General features: G+C 41.6%; 2 protein-coding genes across 2 annotated transcripts in view; one reads left to right on the top strand and one right to left on the bottom strand.

Moving 5' to 3' along the window:
• The window catches only part of LOC310992379 (GTPase IMAP family member 9-like), a 113,775-nt gene that overhangs the window by 92,052 nt on the left and 3,053 nt on the right, over positions 1 to 18,670 (bottom strand). The window lies entirely within an intron of this gene.
• LOC310992393 (meteorin-like protein) lies at positions 4,917 to 11,780 on the top strand. The gene is made up of 5 exons (XM_083980434.1): positions 4,917 to 5,258; positions 6,330 to 6,513; positions 7,202 to 7,427; positions 9,394 to 9,453; positions 11,003 to 11,780. The coding sequence occupies exons 1-5, from the start codon at positions 5,158 to 5,160 to the stop codon at positions 11,320 to 11,322; spliced, it is 891 nt and encodes a 296-aa protein (XP_083836560.1). The 5' UTR covers positions 4,917 to 5,157; the 3' UTR covers positions 11,323 to 11,780.

Here is an 18,670-nt window from a genome sequence, read left to right as displayed (position 1 = left end):
TCATCTTTGCACCAAGGCAGCAACTACTGATAATGTCATTATCAGTCTTTGTTAGTTTCTGATAAACTGATAAATCTTTTTCTTGATATTAAAAGGCCTGTTACATTTTCTGTGTTGTCTGACCGATAATCTTAAACCCAAAGATCTCCAGTTTACGTTCACACAAGTCAGAGAAAATTAGCACATTTTCACAATTAAGAATCTGGAAATGGTTTGATCATTTAAAGGGACAACGAGGAGTTTTGGAAAGCGAAGTGTTTTCATACTACACTGCTCAAAAAAATAAAGGGAACACTTAAACAACACATTGTAACTCCAAGTATATCACACCCGTGTGAAATCAACCTGGGATGATAATTTTGATTTACATTGATCATTTTTATGTTATTTTGTTCTCAAACACACCGCCGGGCAGCGTCCGCAAAACCAAAAGTAAGGAAACGCTGGTCGGCTCGCCCAGCGTTTCCGCCACTAATTTAAATAACAAAATAACAATAGAGACAAAACGATATATTTATCGAAAATTGAGCCATTAACAAGTGTGGGTAACGTAGATTCATCCACATTAACGTGAGACTTTTTTATAACCAAATAGAAACTCCTCGTTGTACCTTTAAAATAAATCCAGTACAATCTTCTTGTTCTCAATTAATCAGCTACAGTGGCTTCTCCAAAATGATCTCCAAAAGGCATAAACAATACATATTTTTCATCTTTTACATTTCTGCATAGTTAGTAGCTAGTAGCCCCTTTGGGAACTATCACAGCATGTAAATAGTGAATATCTTGTCTGATACCTTGGTCAAAGTTATCTGAGAACTGAAGTCTCCTGGGTTTCCCATTGTTTTGCAGGGCGCTGCTTTGTTTCCCTTTTTCACTCTAAAATTGTAGAAAACAAAAATAATACATTTTATTATTGTTTAAAATATTGCAAAAGAGAGTTTCATATTTAACTTTAAGCCTTTTGGAGATCACTTAATCTTCCACTTTTCTTAACTGTTCACATTAACAGAAAGTTTGACCAGGAGTGCCCAAACTGTTGCATGCCACTGTAATTATTTCAGCTACACTTAGCAGGATGGAGGTCAGTCCACCACTTTGGACTAGAGATAAATAATCAAAAGCTTTTAAAATGTTCTACATATATACCCATATGTTCCCATTGTGATCAAATATGCTTTAGTGATTGAAAGCACAATGGATACATCACCTCAGCTCACCATGTCCTTTGCAAAACACAGTGTTTGAGTGAAACAACAGATTTGGTTGGTCCCTGTGGCCACTTCTATTCAAAGTGTACACAGCCGTGGAGCTGTAAGGTGCTTTGGATGAATGTCTACCAAATGGACTCCATATATTTTAGGATGTAAAGAATCGAAGTAGGTTGTTTAAGTTAGACCTCACTCTGTCTAATATATCCTGTCTCCTTTACCCACTCTTGCTTCATGATGAAGCACTTGGTAGGTGATCAGAGAGCGCTCTAATGGAGAATCTATGAAAGAGACTCAGAAGAGGGTAAACAGAGCTTTAGTCAGTGTTTACACTCTGTCTCCCTACACACATCAGACCTGATAACACACACACACACACACAATGACCCTGACCCTGGAGCCTGCTTGCCCTCGCTGGTCAAATAAACCTGCACGTGTGTAGAAAAAACGCACACACACACACACTTATACAGCTGCATGTTGTCTGGCAGTGCCATTGATAAGAGAGAGATACGAGTCGGGTGTGTTTGGGTGAGTAGAGCTCACAGAGGTCACACACTGAAGGCTTTTTCATTCACCTGGAACATTACCACATTCCTTTGTTTCAACATCTCTGTCTTTCTCCAGTGTGTGTGTGTGTGTGTGTGTGTGTGTGTGTGTGTGTGTGTGTGTGTGTGTGTGTGTGTCAATGAAAAAAGAGGCCGGTAAGTACACTGCCACATTTTCTCAGTTGTACTATGCTATCTTGTTTCCTCTTCAAAAACTACTGTCAAGCTGCCTTTGAGCAAGGCATTCAACCTCCCAACAGACCCAGTGCAGCCACTCAGTTGTCCCCCGCAAATGAATAAAGGTTTTTAAAAAAGAGAGGGGGGCGTGTGCCGCTTGAGAGCAACAAGGAAATAAGGTTGAAATCAGAGATAGGTTTAGGTTTAGGTTTATTTGTTTAGCACAAAAAAAAATGCGTATAACGCTGCGCAAGGAGGGAACGAATCCTCGCGAACTTGTACAAGGTTCCACCCCTGTCAATAATACAAAACAAGAGACAAGCAAACAACATACATGAGCTAAACAAAAACAAAACACAAAAGATCAATAGCAGCGGGAATCAAGGTAGGACTCGAAGCAACTAACAGCAAAGAAATATGGGACAAAAGCAGAACAATGACAAAGAAAATATAGTTAAAGAGCGAGTAGGGAAAGATAATTAAGTTCCTGTGGAAAGATACACTGCAAAAACTCAAAATCTTTCCAAGACTTTTTGTCTTATTTCTTGTCAAAATGTCTAATTTCTAGTCAAAACTAATCTCTTTCCACTTAAAATAAGACTCATCACCTAAAAATTTACTTGTTTCCAACAAATTTTCACTTGAAATAAGTAGAAAAATCACACAAGTTTTTTGTGCTTGTAATAAGGAAGAAAAACTTGCTCCACTATCAGATTTTTCTACTTATTTCATGTGAAAATATGCTTGAAAGAAGCAAAAAAACAAAAAGTGTCTAAAAACAAGCTACTTTTTATTTGATGAGTCTTATTGTAAGTATAATGAGATTTGTTTTGACTAGAAACGACATTTTGACTAGAAATAAGACAAATATTCTTGGTAAGATATTTGAGTTTTTGCAATGTAGAGGAATGTGTCTGGGGCTTCAGGAGGAATCAGTGTGTGGACACACGCAGCGTTCCTCCCGTCAGGCCGCTAGAGAGGAGCTGGGCGACGGCAGAGGGATAAGAGGGAGCAGGTCAGAGGCTCCGCCGCGCTGTAAATACTTCACATGGTGGAGGAGTACATGAGGTCAAACAGCACATCAGCAGCTTCCTCTGCTGCCTGCAGATCTTTGGCCTTCTATCGTGTTTATGGTGTTACTGAATCTATTTCCAATCCAGGAATTTGGCAAGTGCTCTTCACAGAGGAGCAGATGTTGTATTTCATAGCCCACCCACCTGCTCAGTCAGTAGAGGCTCTGACTGCCTTCTCACCTGAGCTGGAATGAATGAATGAATTAAGGGTTTATGTTACCTCTGTTGCTGACTTCTGCCTTTATGAAGGCTTTATGACAATCCTATCTGGATCAATTACAAGCAGGAAAAAAAGGGAATACTAGGTTGCCAGATTGTGAAAAAAATTTTTTTTACCTGATCATCTTCAGTCCCTCTGTCTGCCTCTTCTTCATCCTCTCTTTTCAGTAGTCATGCCATACACACAGGGCCGTTGTATAGGGGAGAAAGGTGATGATAATTCCAGGGGCCCAGCACCCAGTTGGGCCCACAAAAAAAATAGTAGTCTAATCTTTGTATGACTTAGACCCTGACTAATACTCATAGTAATGCTGCATTAGTATCAAAACAAAGTAAATAAAAAATGATAATACATACGTAGCCTAAGAAAAAAAGTGGAAAAGTCAGGGGCCCACTTTAGTATTCTTTCAGGGGGCCCAGAAATCCTAGCAACGGCCCTGCTTACACATCATTCATTTATAGTAATAATGAATTAATAAGTCAAATGGAGTTTGGTGCAGATCCTTTTCATCCCTGAGCATGAAACATATGCATCATAAACTGGCAACCCAAATCTTGTTTTCCTTAACGGCTCTAAACGGATCTACAACTTTAGTAAATAATATATAGCTGCTATGCATTATTAATATCATGTATTTACACTGTTAATGTTGCTTTCATTCTCATCAGTCACTAGCCTACTATCAGTGTTGGAAATTACTAGACTATGGGCCTATGGGATTTCATTTATAATGGTTTATAAAACAGCTGTGGTGATTGAGCCTTTGGGAAGTAGGGGTGAGGTGAGGTGAAGTGTGGGTGTGCAGAAGAGTCCGTGCGTCGGTATTTCTCGAAATGCGTTACATTGCTCTGGCAGTGCGGGGGAATGTGACGAGTCAGTAACATGGCTGCAGATCCGACTGTTTTCTCACGGGAAAACTGCCCGAGAACCAAACAGGCGTTTAGAGCACATGTGTGACTTTGTGTTGTTATGTCAGGGGCTTTCTTTTTCCAAAGAGAGAGAGAGGGCTGTGGAAATAACGTGGCAGGGCTATACGCGACAGGAATAATATGTTTTGTTTAAAGCCTAATAGCCTAATACAATTGGCTTTATCCTACAATCAGCTATAACGTGTAATATGTTGACAACGATAGGACGTTGACTGTTAGTCCATAAGTGCTGCTGCTCTTGCAGGGAGTTGCAGAAGTAATGGATGCTGTTGCTCCAGACCTGCATACTGCTCTAATTTTCACTGCGATAATATGATCCATCTGTTTATAAAGCCAACACACACGCGCACACACGCACGCACACACACACACACACACACACACACACACACACACACAGGCTCAAGTAGTGTTTGCGGTGCTGTGAGGAACCTGTAGTCTGCACAAGGAGTTGACAGGCTGATTAATCCAGAATCTGGCAACAAAGCGGATGTGGATTTTTGCTAAACGCATTTTGCCATTTCTGGGCCAAGTTTGATTTATTTATTCATTTTCTCTGATAAGTCTGATTCTGATGGTGTGTGTTTAATGTTGAGATGAGGGCTCGCGGGTGTGGGAGTGGTTTGGAGCGAGCGCTCGCGTGTCACTCAAGCGCAGTCAGCTGCTGGCACGCGCCCTCCGGTGACGTGAAGCGAAGCGCGCGCGCAGCAAAAAGTTTCTTAAAGTGTTTTTGTTGTCTCGCTGCGCGCGCGCACACACACGGCTCCTTTTACAAACGTCCTGTCAAAATGTTCTCGTGGCTCAGACGCAGCCTTCGCCTCGGCTGAACCCCGCTGCCATGTAGGCTGGAGGCGGGATCGGATACTTCACCGGATCGTTGCGGGTTTCGGGGGAGCTGGGCTGGGCTGGGCTGGGCTGTTCTGGTCTCTGGTCTCTGGTGTGCGGGATCCGGGATCCAGGATCCGGGGGACCGCCCGGGGCGAACTGGATCGCACCACCATGCTCCGGTCGTGGACTGCGCACTGGATCGCAGCTGTGCTCCTGTGTCGGGCGGTGGTGGTGGCACAGTACTCCAGCGACCAGTGTAGCTGGCGAGGAAGGTGAGGATGGAGCTGAACAAAGGATCAGTCTCAGTTCGGTTGAGGAGTGGATATCACATCAGATACTGTTATAAAGGGGTTCATTCATGAATGTCACAGGCTACACTGTTTTCTTAAAGAATGCCACAAAGAAAAGTGGCCTAATCTTTTCTCCCTTTTTTTTTTTTTATTTGTCATGGAAATGCCTGGGACCTGAGTCGCGTGAGTCCATTACCCTGGATTTTGACGTTCAAAGGACTAATTAGTGGCATGGATGTAATTCAGATTTAATTTAATTCTCTGAAAGGGGGGATTGGAAGGTCAGAGTAAATCAGTGTTTTTGTTACAAGATGAGCTCTTATTGTGGCTGATAGATAGATAGATAGATAGATAGATAGATAGATAGATAGATAGATAGATAGATAGATAGATAGATAGATAGATAGATAATGCATTTTTAATTGTATACCTTTTCACACTTAGTCAGTCCTCTCAGAAAATGAGTCACCAAACGACTCAAACAAATCAAATGAAGACAGGTGCCTTCATTTGACAATGAGGGACAGGTTTTTTTAAAATACATATAACAATCTCCCCGGAGTCCAACGTCTGAAATATGTCTCTCTAAATCAATTTCAAAAACGTACATGATCACAGGAGTCCTGTGACTGCTCCGGGTCCTGTCTTCAGTAAATACAGCCATATGGTGCCTTTGCCTCCTTAAAATCCTCAAGTCATAAAGAATGAAGGTCTGTGTGTGGTTCAGTTTACCCGTGCAAAAGACTCAAGAGCTCAGTTTTGTTCCCAGTGCTGAGGTGGCTCATGCAAATCAGGGACAGGGACTGCATCCGTCCAGGCTGAGATATTTGTTGGCAGATCTGCACCAGACTTTCTCTTAGTGAATGTTGCTGGATCATCAAATCCCTTCCCTGTGTTACTCCAGCTCTGTTTTTATATAGCAGAAATATCTCCACTGCTTTTCTTTCTCTTGCTTTTAGATCTGGATGATTTAAACATTGGTTGATGTTATTCTGTGCTCTGAATGAAGGGTCAACAGATGTTAAAAAAAAAAGTCTGTGTTTTTCTTTGCAGCGGTCTGAGCCATGAGTCACACCGCAGAGATGTGGAGCAGGTCTACCTTCGCTGCTCTCAGGGCTCTCTGGAGTGGCTCTATCCCATCGGCGCCGTCATTGTCAACCTGCGGCCAAACACTGAGTCTTCATCAGGACACATGGCAGGTCTCCATGTGTGCATCAAACCTCATACAAACTCCAAGGTAAAGTGAGACCACTGCCTTCGCCTCAGTATAGCTAAAGTTTGGAGATCTACTGATTTTACAGGTTTAAAGGGATAGTTCACCCAAAATTCAAATTTCCTTCTCTGAGTTACGGGGGGGGGTCCACGTAGCAGTATTTGTCCATATAATGGTTGTCAATGGATACCATCTTTCTTCGTCCAAAAAGACACACCAAAAAACATCCAAATACCTCCATACTGCTCGTCTGTAATGTCCCTCTTGTATTGAAGCCCCGACATGAGAAATTGTCCCGCCGGAAGAGCAGTGAACTGAGACACTGGGAGCTTCCGCTACAAACAAGCTTAAAATATAGACTTATTTAATTTTTTTCGGAACAATTTCTCATGTCGGGGCTTCAATACAAGAGGGACATTACAGACGAGCAGTATGGAGGTATTTGGATGTTTTTTGGTGTGTCTTTTTGGACGAAGAAAGTTGGTATCCATTGACAACCATTATATGGACAAATACTGCTGAACGGACCCCCATGTAACTCAGAGAAGGCACGGAGGACTCTGAAAATTCTCACAGCTCTTAGTTGACATGAGGGTGAGTAGATAATGAGTGAAATTTGAATTTTGGGTGAACTATCCCTTTAATAATCAGAAGTGTGGTTTGTCTGGTGGATCTAGCTTTTCTGAAAGTGTGCCCTGTCCTTCTGCTTCAGGGTTCTCATGTGTATCTGGAGCAGGCCGGGGATCTGAGGCTGCTGCTGGCAGAGGTGGACCAGGCTGAGGGCACGGTGCACTGTTTCAGTCTGGCAGAGGGGGCTCTCTTTGTGGAAGCCATCCCACAGGCTGATATCAGCCGGAGGATCACGGCTTTCCAGTATGAACTGGTGCCCAGTCAAGGGCCGGGGGCACATATGTACCCATTCCTGCACCCAGGTGTTGGTAAGTGAGTGCATGCAAACCTGTTTTTTTCCACACTCGAGTACAAAGAGATGGTGTCCTTATTGTATTTCCGCTCTTGTGTTATGATGATGGCATTAATCCTACACATCCGTGTCCTTGTTGGGTTTAGGCTTGTATGGTTTCACTGAGTATTGTTTCTGCTCATAGTTAATGTTTTAACTCTATAGTGGACACATTTTTGATTACATTTGCATTATAATGCTAGCCTGGCTAACACCAGACCTGATCTCAATGTAGATTGAGATTCGGTCTGGGAACCACCCGTTAATTTTTTCGTATTTTAGGCGTGGTTTACGAAAGCCCAGAGCTGTTTATTGGGCGCTGCGAATGGCTATCAAATGCCTCTGTACGTAATTTATAGCCAATCGTATCAATCATACCCGATGACGTATGTAGAGCGACAGAAATCCGAAGAGGAAAAAAAACGCTAAACGTTGCTCTTTTTTCAAAATAAATTTGCAGCCTAAACTACTTAAAACACTTTCTAACGCTGCATCGAAAGGTAAAGCGTCTGCCACCATGTTGGATCGACAAGCTATCAACAAAGTCGCTCCAGTATGTCATCATCGTCTTGCTGCCTGTGATTGGCTCCCTCGTTGAGGGAAAAATTGGGTCCATGGTTTCCAGGCTTCTGTGAAAAGTCACCGCGGTAACACAGTGAGGAGGAATGGAGCGTTACACTGATGCTGCATTCACCTGCAGTCGGGCAGACGGCCGTCAGTAAAACGTGGGTCAGGTAAACAATACGACCATGACAACATATTGTCACGTGTATTGTTTTGCATCGTGCTGACGGACCACTTGTTTACGCCATTACTGCAGCTGCTGTCGTCCGTCTGCCGTCTGCCCAATTTCACGTGAATGCAGCATGAAAAATACGATTGAGTCGCTTGCGATATACAACCGCAACGCTAGATGGGAGTAATTCCTACACAATGTACCTTTAAGTACCAGTACAGTTGTGGAACAGTTGAACATAAAAAAAACATATCTGGAAGATAAACAATAAGCACACAAGCAAGAGATTTACATTTCATGCATGTGCAGTTATCATCCGATGAAAACCTGATGATAACAATGAAACATCTAACAAACCGACTCAGCTAAATATTGGCTGTGATCACTTAACCGCTTCCCAGGTTTCAGTTCTGTTGGTAACTTCATGCTGTCAGTTGTTTTGTAAATTGCACGTAATTTGTAGATAATTGGCTAAAATGGTTTGTTAAGCTCCTTGGACCTGACACAGCTCACTGACATAAAGTGAACATGACAGAGTGGAGTCGAGTCAAGAGCAAAGGCTCCTGTGTGCAGCAGCGGGCCGTGCTGTCGTTTCACCCCCGTTTCTTCAATCTCACCTACGTGCTGCCCCCACCCCTCCACCTCCCCGACACTCCCCCTCCCCTCCCCCACTTCCTCGTCCTTCCCCCGTCTCAGACAGTCTTATGAAAACAAGCAGGCCAATCAAAAGGTCTTGTTCAGGTCAAGCTTAGAGGTCAGCCAATCGTCTCTCGGCTGTCAATCAAGAACAGATCTCTGCGACAAGCAAGGAATTTTGGGTAGCCCACCCGTATGAATAAAGCAGTGTGGTGTGGTGGAGGGGATGGCTGGAGGGAGGAGAGGAAGGCTGGAGTGCTGCCTGTCCAGGCGTGTCTGTCTGTGTCTGTCTGGCCATTTTATAGCTGTTTTTATAGCTGACAGGGTCAAGGGGTAATTCTCTGATTACCCTCTCTTCCCTCACCTGCTGTTCTCATTCACATACTACTCTCCATTTCCTTTGATGTTTCTCAAACACCAACACAGACGGAGAGAGAAAGTGCGAAGCAGACAAAGGGTTAAACGTGTTTCAGAATTACGTTAAAACTATAGATGAAAGAACTTCTGTGGTTTCTAAAATGATTTAACAAGAAGTGTTAATGTTATTTTTTCATCCTCTTTTCCAATTTAGTGTCCTGTAAACCTTGTTCAGATGAGGAGCTCCTCGTGGCCGTGTGTACCAGCGACTTTGGTAAATAAATACACAGACTCACATGAAAACGCTCAAAGAAAAGCTTGACATTTTGGGATAGTTTAGCATAGCACTCTGCATGGAAACAGAAGAACTTGATACAACAACTGTATGCATGTTGTTTGTTTCATTTGTTATTACTTTAAATCCGTCATTGCTCTTTTTTTGATCAACTTCATCTTCGAAAAATTGTGTTATGTTTGTTTTCAAAGGTTGATCAGTCTTTAATTGTGGCATCATATATGTAGCTCAGCTGGTAGAGCAGGCATAAACTGAGGCTACAGTCAATGGGCTCTATGCACAGCTCCACTATTTCCTGAATTTAATGCTGCTCCTTTGTTTCCTGTCTTACATTATTGGACAAATTGATTAATCCAGGTGTGTCTGACCATTGTGACTACTCAGACACACCTGGATTAATCAGTTTGTCCAATAATGTAAGACAGGAAACAAAGGATCAGGAAGTAGTGGAGCTTTGCATAGAGCCCATTCTACCTGGCGGCACGTTGTTCCCTTTCCCTCTCTTTCTCCCCACTTCCTACCTCTCTTCAGTTGTCATATAATAAAGGCCTAAAAGCCAGAAAAAAGAAAACAAATTAGTTAAAGGGATACACCAACATTTTTTTTCGTGTCTTGCCTCACTCCCGAGTCCATGACCAGCAGATAGACACCATCCTTTCGACTGTGCGTGCAGTAACAAGGGAGATACGGGCAGAGCTGGCGCACCGCTAATTAGCTTAGCTCAAACGCTGGAAGTGCATAGCTAGTGTTAGCCTGCCTCCTATCCGAGCCGAAATCAGCAGTCAGAAGCTGATTTCATTTTAGCTCTAAATTCTATAAATGTAAATATATCACTTTATCCACATTTCAAACATTTTTAGACGAGAAAGTAGCCGTTTAGATCAGCAGTGTGTCGTTAATTTGTCTAAATACCAGCTGTTTACAATTTTGTTCAGACGAATTTGGCGCTACTCAAGTTACCCATTGTGACCAACGCACTTCCAGTTACTTTCACAAAATAAAACACCCGTTGCCCTTTACATGCAGAAAACCATGACGATAGAATTTGTGTTTTTACTTTGAAATAGGAAGCTAACCTACCCTCGATGTAGCTAGCTTGAACCAAAATAAACCGTCTTTGCTTGAACCCTCCGTTTTGACCGATCTCGTCCCGTTACCGGCATTTGACCGCTCAAGATGCCTTACCGGAGAGTTTTGTCAGCTCTGAGACGAAGATCGGCCCGCTGGTTTCCGTTTAGAGTTGCTGAAGAGTTTCTCTGATGACTTTAGGTGGAGGCAGGCTAACACTACCTATACACTTCCAGTGTTTGAGCTAAGCTAATTAGCGGTGCGCCAGCTCTGCCCGTATCTCCCTTGTTACTGCACACACAGTCCAAAGGATGGTGTCTATCTGCTGGTCATGGACTCGGGAGTGAGGCAAGACACGAAACAAAAAATGTTGGCGTATCCCTTTAAAAATAAATAAATAAATAAAAAACTTGAATTCCTACTTTATGGTCCACTGACCTATTCTTCTCTGTCTCTGCAGCTGGGAGCGGGGTCTTTCGAGGCGTGGCGTCAGGTACTAACGGTCACTCCTCCGCCGTGGTGACCCTGAGCCGGCTGTTTCGTCAGAAGAGCAGTGTGTTTGTTTGGGGCGGAGCCAGAGGGCGGGGCTGGACTGGACGCGTCAATATTCCCTCTCAGTGCAGCAGTGTCCGGACCGGAGAGGACCAGTACCTTTTGACTGGCTCTGTCCATTTTGGTGAAGCCTGGCTTGGCTGTGCACCTCGCTACAAAGACTTCCTGAAGCTGTACATCGAAGCACGGAAAGCGGGGACGAACCCCTGTGAAATAGACACAGACTGAGATATCAGGGTGGAGGCTGTCAGAGAGGATCACAGGCCCGTGGCCGACACTAGAGCCTACATCTACTTCTGTGCAACAGGAAAGACATTGAACATTTTAGCAGCCAACGTGCTGCCTAAACAGAATCGTCCTTATTTGACTGTGTGCAAAACGTGTTTGTGCAGGAGCGACACAGCAACTGAATGAATGGATGATGAGCTTAAATTAATTTTGTGCCTAACTGCTTCAAGTGTTTATTCTCATGACGATGACTGCTTGTGTGATCATTCTTGAAATGAAAGTTTGCTTTGTAAAAAGCTTTCTGTAAAATTTAGGAGTCTTCTGACAGAAGTGTATAGTAATGCAGCTCTGTGAGTCTTTATGTACTGAAGTCTGTGTGTGTGCGTGTGTCTGTGTGTGTGTGTGAGTTTTGCTAATGATTTCAAATGGTCTTTATATTTGCAGAGAATAAAACACAAGCCTTCAGCCTTCTTTTCTGTTCCACGTACCTTTTATTGGTTAATTTAACTTCCTGTTTGTTTTTGAACGTGGCCGTATGAACCATACGGCCCGATATAAGGACACTCCATTACACTTTTTAATAAACTTGTGCCTGTGTGTCACATCCTGTGTGTCACTCGGAGGCTCAGTGTGGTGCGCAAGGGAAATCAGTGGTAAAATGAGTCACCAAAAGTTATTAGTCTTTACGATGGCACACATGGACCCAAACAAAGAGATTTTGTCCACTTAAACTGCCCGAAAGAAAAAACCATTATGAGTGTTCAGTGACCAGTAGCTGGCAGGAGAGCAGCAGTGCGTCAGTGCTGGCGTCGCCTCCCCTGTGGAGCTTTGACAAGCCACTGTTCTTGCTGGCATCCTTCCCTTGTGTGTGTGTGTGTGTGTGTGTGTGTGTGTGTGTGTGTGTGTGTGTGTCTGAGTATTCATTCAGTGCTGAGTGAAAGGAGAGGCGATTATATTTTCCTAACTAATGTGCAAATGTTTTTCCCTTGAGTTTCATGAGAAGATCCCTATGGCCTTAGTTTAAACTCCCATACGTCTAAACATATGACCTTTACATGGCTTAAACTAGGGATGTCACGATTATAAGTTTTCTTGGTACGATTATTGTCAGAGAAATAATAAAAATAACGGTAGTACGATTATCACGATTATTATGCATTAAAGCAGAAGTAAGCGGTCCGGTCGTTTTGGCTAATGCTGCGTTCCAGGCAGGCTTTTGAAACCGTAAATTACAGCTTCATGTCACAACTTACGACTTTGTAGCGTTCCAGACAACCCACTCGTGTTTTTCCAACCTGTTTTACCTGTGAAAGTCACTATAACGGCCACTCGTAACTTCTGACCCGTGAACTCGTACCAGATCGAACTGGTACAACTTCACAGGTCGGAAAAACACGAGTTACGGGTTGCCTTGAACGCACCATAACAGTCCTCGTCGCTACGTCACCACATTCACGGCGTTCCTTGGCTGCACACACAGCCCTGCATGCCGTTCTCTCTCCTCATTGGATAAAAACTGTAGGATACGATAAATGTTTTCTCCTCGGCTCAGAGCAGAGCAGAGTGACTGACAGACCCGTGTTTCGGTCCAAACACTCTATGTAAGTGATTGCTGTCGGAAGATATAACTATTTAAGACTTATATTAACACAAATATATCACTTACTTCTGCTTTAAACTAGGGATGTCACGATTATAAGTTTTCTTGGTACGATTATTGTCAGAGAAATAATAAAAATAACGGTAGTACGATTATCACGATTATTATGCATTAATTAATTTAACAAAACTATAAATGTGTAAAATCAAATATAGTCAAAATATAATTACATTACTCATTGTTTACACAAATATTTCAAGTATCTATTAATATATGAGCAATTCTTAATCCCTAGGGGAAATGTTTGAAATATTCAGGTCATAAATTGTTATCTATACCAAATGTTTGCGTTTGTTTTAATCGTTTTTGTTTTGTTTTGCTTTTTTTTTTTATTAAAAATGACAGGCTAACATTTAAATTCCTACCAATTCAGTGTTAACGTTAGTTAAATGGACCAGTATCTGTGCATTTACCTTTATTTTTGTGCACATCTGCCAGTAAGGTTCCAACATCAATTTTTTGATAACGGTAAAATAACGGTATTTAGGAATCTTTATGATTAATTAATTGTGGCGTTTACCATGATCAACAGTGAAAACAAGTAATCGTGACATAACTAGCTGAAACCACAGGAGGGTTTGGTATATGTAGTCTGATAGCACTGCCAGGAACTTCAAAATAAAAGCCTCTTAGAGATGGATGGTTGAGACCGTTTGGGACTGGATGGGTGGAGAGCTTAAAGGAGGAAGGCGGATGTGTGAATAACCTTAGAGGGGTGTATGTGCACCTCTCCCTCCGCCTGCCATCAGCAGTTGTGTGCGTGTGCGCGTGAGATGCTTTCCCTCTTTCCTCAGGAAGAACAAGAATGGAAGGAATGTCCCCTCCCACACATATATACACACACACATGCGCACACACCTCACCCTCAGCAGAGACAAACCACGTGTGCTGCGTTACAGAGAGAAATCAATCATTCTTTACTCTTAATCTTTCCTTTATTGTCCACAATGTGGAAATTTGTCTTAGCTTCACCACATAAAACCACATAAAATACCACATGAAATCACACAATAACACACATTAAATAAATAACATGTCATCCAATACACAATGAAAGAGTAAAAGAGTGAAAAAATACTCCTGTTCAGCATCAGATGATCTGAGCAGCTATTTAGTATTGTGCATCCATACATCTGGGAGAACTTGCAAGTGATAGGTTTAATTGAAGCATCAGATGCAGAGAAGTTGTGGCACAAAAGAAATACTCAATCACTTCCCATAATGCAACTCATTTACATATTTTATTAGACTTTCTTGACAGGGTAAATGTCCAGCATCCTTTAAAGGTGTTCAGAAATGCCTGTTTGTCCTGTTTGCCGCGCCTCCTTCTACGACTTTCCACGAGTTGACACACAAGTTTACCAGAGTAAGGAAAACGAAGCTCGGTGTGTGTGTCTCTGACGTTTGATTGACGGATGACAGATCCAATATCAGTGGCTGATGAATCGTCAGCAACGTGACGCATAATTTGTGTGCCTGCATTATCCAATGCAAAAAAAAACTACCCCACTTTCATCCCGAAAATAGAATTTTGCAATGTTTGGGCTGCATCGTCTGATAGATGAGTTATTACAATAATTTTATGACCCATAGTGGAATCAAATTCATTTTTCTTATCTACACCTTTAAACGTAATGCCTCCCGTTTGGGTCTCTATTTAGAATTTGTTAAATTGTGGCAGACTACTTGATTTGAAAAATAAAAAAGACTTTCAAGCTCATGAATGTACATGAGTCAGTGAGAGAGGAAAGAGCAGAGAGTGAGATGTAGAGAGAGACATTAACATGTAGCCTGAAGGTTTAAGATAGACCCTAAAGTCTTGAGAGGGTCACCTATTTATATCGGCACCGGCCCCCTTATACACACTCAGGACTGTATGTGTGTGTGTGTGTGTGTGTGTGTGTGTTTGTCTTGAGTTGTAGTTTGAGACAACCACAGCACACGCGCCCTGCACACTGCCGACATGCAAACAGGCCACAGTGCAGAAACCCAACCCACCACGGCAGCACCCAGTGCCCCTTGGCAACCCAACCTGGCAACAGCCCAGCTCGCCTTGGCATCCTCGCTAATTCGGGACACACTTATCCCTGCGCACACGGGTCTTAATGTTAACCTTTCAGTGTGAGAGTGTGTGAGATATGGAAACAGTTTGTGCCTCAGTATGCGACAGGCACAGCTGAGTGGTCAGCTGGAGTCGAGGGAATGGCTGAGCTCAGGGAAAATACACATGCATGCTTTCACCCACATATACCACCAGTGGCATTTTATAATGCACTGGCCAGGGTGGGGTCAGTAGTTCTGAACAGTGGCACAGTATTTTAGTTTGTAAGTATCCAGGGTTCACACCATTAAACAGTTACATTTAACATAATGAAAACTATGTGTAACTAATACACTTCACAGTTCACATGTAGATTTGTAATTAGAGTGAACACAGGTTTAACAATACAATTGAAACAACAACTGTATGGAAGCTGTAGTGTGTCCCTGTAATAATTAGCCTACTCATTTTTTTCTATTAAGTGACTGAAAATGAGTGAGTGAATGAATGAATGAATGAATGAATGAATGAATGAATGAATGAATGAATGAATGAATGAATGAATGAAAACATCACAAAACACATCAGTTAATTTTTTTTTTTTCTAATTTAATCTGTCCCAAATCAATGGACAAATCAATAAATTAAAAAAAGTATTTTCAAAGATATGAGATAAGGCTACATCGTCGTAACCATAGACTGTAAAAAACATGGACGTAGCATCTGTGACGTCTCCCATTGGCTTTGGGGAGTCGTTTTTGTGACTCACTCAAATATGGCGGCCTGAACAGCGCCATGTTGGATTTACCGGTCGAGAACCCGCCCACTGGCCTCGAAGCAGCTAACTCCAGACCTGTCACTCAACGTTTCCGCGCCCTAATTGGCGAGAATTTTAAACCTAATAATAGTAAAACGGTAGAGTTAAAAAAAGAATTCACCCCCCTCAGAGTGTGTGCGGGGGTAGAAACTATCGATTGAGATGAAAAAACGTCATGACACCAGGCTTTTAACATGTTTATTGAGGATGTAAAGTCGGCGATTTTAACATGGGGGTCTATGGAGAATGCTGCTTTCTGACACCAGCCCCCAGAGGAAGCCGGGGGGATTGCAGTTTTTTGAACGCGGAAGTGAGCTTCACTTCTCAGACCGACAACTCTCCCCTTGGTTGTAACACATATGACTTTATCCACCACTTAGTTTAGTTTAGTTTAGTTTTTTATTTGCACATTATAAAACCTGCATAAACAATGAAAATAGTAAAATTAAACATTGTGCAGGAGAGGTATAGAAGCCAAAAAAGGCTTATAAAAATACCTCCCCTATGTAAAAAAACAACAACAACAACAACAGTGGTGGTCTTCAGAGTAAGAAGACAACACAGAAATTCACAACATAAAAAACAGAAAAGAAAGAAAGACAAATTAACATAGAAAAATGAAAGATACTGAATTAATAAAAAAAAAAAAAAAAAAAAAAACAGTTTACATAATGAAAAAGGAAAAAAAAAAAATTACATTGACACACAATTGACAGATCCAGAAATGCTTCAATCTTAACTAAAAAATGTTTTTTTCAGTTGTTTTTTGAACAAAGCTAGAGTGGATATTGATTTCAGTGATGTAGGTAGATTGTTCCATAAGGATGGTCCTCTGTATTTTAAAGTGCGTTGATTGTATGAAGTCCGACAAAAGGGAAGGTGGAAGTCCTTTGAGTGTCTGGTCTGATATAAATTAATGTCTGAGGAAAACTTAAAAAAATTCTGGAAACTGAATGGCAGATCATGAGATAAATATACACATACTTATACATAAACACACATGTTTGGTAGATGTTCACATTGAAAACAGATAACAAATTAAATTTCCTAAAAAGAAGAACAGAAGATTTGTTTGTTTTTTTTAGCAAAACTAACCATTCTCAAATATTTCTTTTGAATTAACAGAATCTTGTTAAGATAGGTAGGACATGTAGCTGCCCACACAGAATTACAATACACAATATATGGATAAATTAAGCTGTAAGAACAAGTTAAAATACAGAATTGATTTACCAATGATCGTATTCTACTCAAAATACCGACTGACTTCATAGTCTTTTTACAGACAAGTTCAACATGGTACTTCCATGTTAACTATGACACCTAAGAATTTATTCTAAGAAACTTGAATTAATTCAACATTGTCTATAAATATTTTGGCTTTTTCCTTTGTGTACCTTTGTGTACTTGATTGCTTTCTCGCCGGCTTTGTTAAAAACAAATGCACATGGCCTAGAGGAGGGTTAGCAAAACGGCAGAAAAGCAACTGGACTTGAATCAAACTTCCCCTTTGATGCAATAAGCAGAAACATAATTTTCCTTTTTTGTTTGAGGGATGACTATTATTCCCCAGTAAGATACGTGACAATCACACTTCATTTTATTTTTCATATACATTGTAGGATAAGGGAGAAATGTGAGTGGAAGCTTTGTGACCGGAGTGGATAGAAAACAGTAACAGTGTCATATGTTCAGATTTTGTTGCTGCTTTGTTGGCTCTGAAAGAAGGGACATCAAGGATCCGCTATGACCTGGTTATGGAGATCCTGTGTTGTCTATCAAGAATTGAGAACTCAGTCAAGTGTATCAATATCAAGTGTGTTTTGTGTGGGTGCCAAAGAACTCGAGGGCAATGAAGTTGCTGATGGATAAGCAAAAGAATGCTTAGCCAAAGAAAAGATAGATGTTAATGTTCCAATGGGTAAAGGTGAATGTTTCGGCATCTGTAAAGAAAAGGTGGATGAAGTGGCAGAATGAGTGGTCAAAAGAGTCTGAAAGGCCTCCACATGCAGTAGCCTAATAGGAAGGGGACAGCACTTCCATGTTATCTTGACTACACAGTGTTGTTGACACCTGGTCTGGGACAGAAAATGTACCAATAACTTTCATCACGCATAAGGTGTATGTGTGTGTGAAGGACAGACTCAAAACTAATGTTCTTGGATATTTGACCAAATCATCATACAGTAATCACAAACTAATTATGATGAGCAACTTTAATACTTACAAGTAAACTTCTTTTTTCTATGTCCACAATAAAATCAAATAAAAACCCGGGAGCTCTCTTTGACTACGTTTATTGTTTACCCCAATTAGCTACAGTTTTATTTTTTAGCACTTGTGTTCCATCTGCATCCTCTGCATTTGACTTCGCAATTGCTATGAACTGTTTGTGGTTTCCATAAGTCAACATTGAATTCAATAACCTTGTGACCAGATTCGTTGACATTCCGGTGGTCTTAGGTGTGGCTTTCCGCCCAGTGTGCCCACATCTCAGCCACAACTTGTAAGAAACACTCTGTGTCTTCATTGCTGCCTTATTCGGACTGCCTTTAAAGTTTACAGGTCAGTAGCTTTTATGTGCACATAGGATTTATTGTCATGTCATTTAAGTAGTTTTGTTGACGTTTGGTAAAGTTGAAGACCACACCTTCGCGGGCTTGTCAGGTCTGGCAGGCAGGTGGTCAGGTGCTCTTAACTGCTGGTAATTTATGCACTCACACATACAGCGGCTATTTTGGACGTTTTATTTGAAATGATAATTTAATCATTTGAAACTGAAGGTATTTAAGGTTTAAAATGTGTTGTTTGCTGTCAAAAATGTTTAAAT

This window comes from Trachurus trachurus (assembly GCF_905171665.1).
Source record: "Trachurus trachurus genome assembly, chromosome: 1".
Classification (NCBI taxonomy): Eukaryota; Metazoa; Chordata; class Actinopteri; order Carangiformes; family Carangidae; genus Trachurus; species Trachurus trachurus.
This window is presented reverse-complemented; position numbering and strand designations above follow the sequence as displayed.

Coding starts and splice junctions, on each gene's coding strand:
- LOC310992393 (XM_083980434.1), top strand. CDS start 5,158: ATGCTCCGGTCGTGGACTGCGCACTGGATCGCAGCTGTGCTCCTGTGT. Junction 7,428..9,393: donor ATTCCTGCACCCAGGTGTTG/GTAAGTGAGTGC, acceptor TTTCCAATTTAG/TGTCCTGTAAACCTTGTTCA. Junction 9,454..11,002: donor CGTGTGTACCAGCGACTTTG/GTAAATAAATAC, acceptor CTGTCTCTGCAG/CTGGGAGCGGGGTCTTTCGA.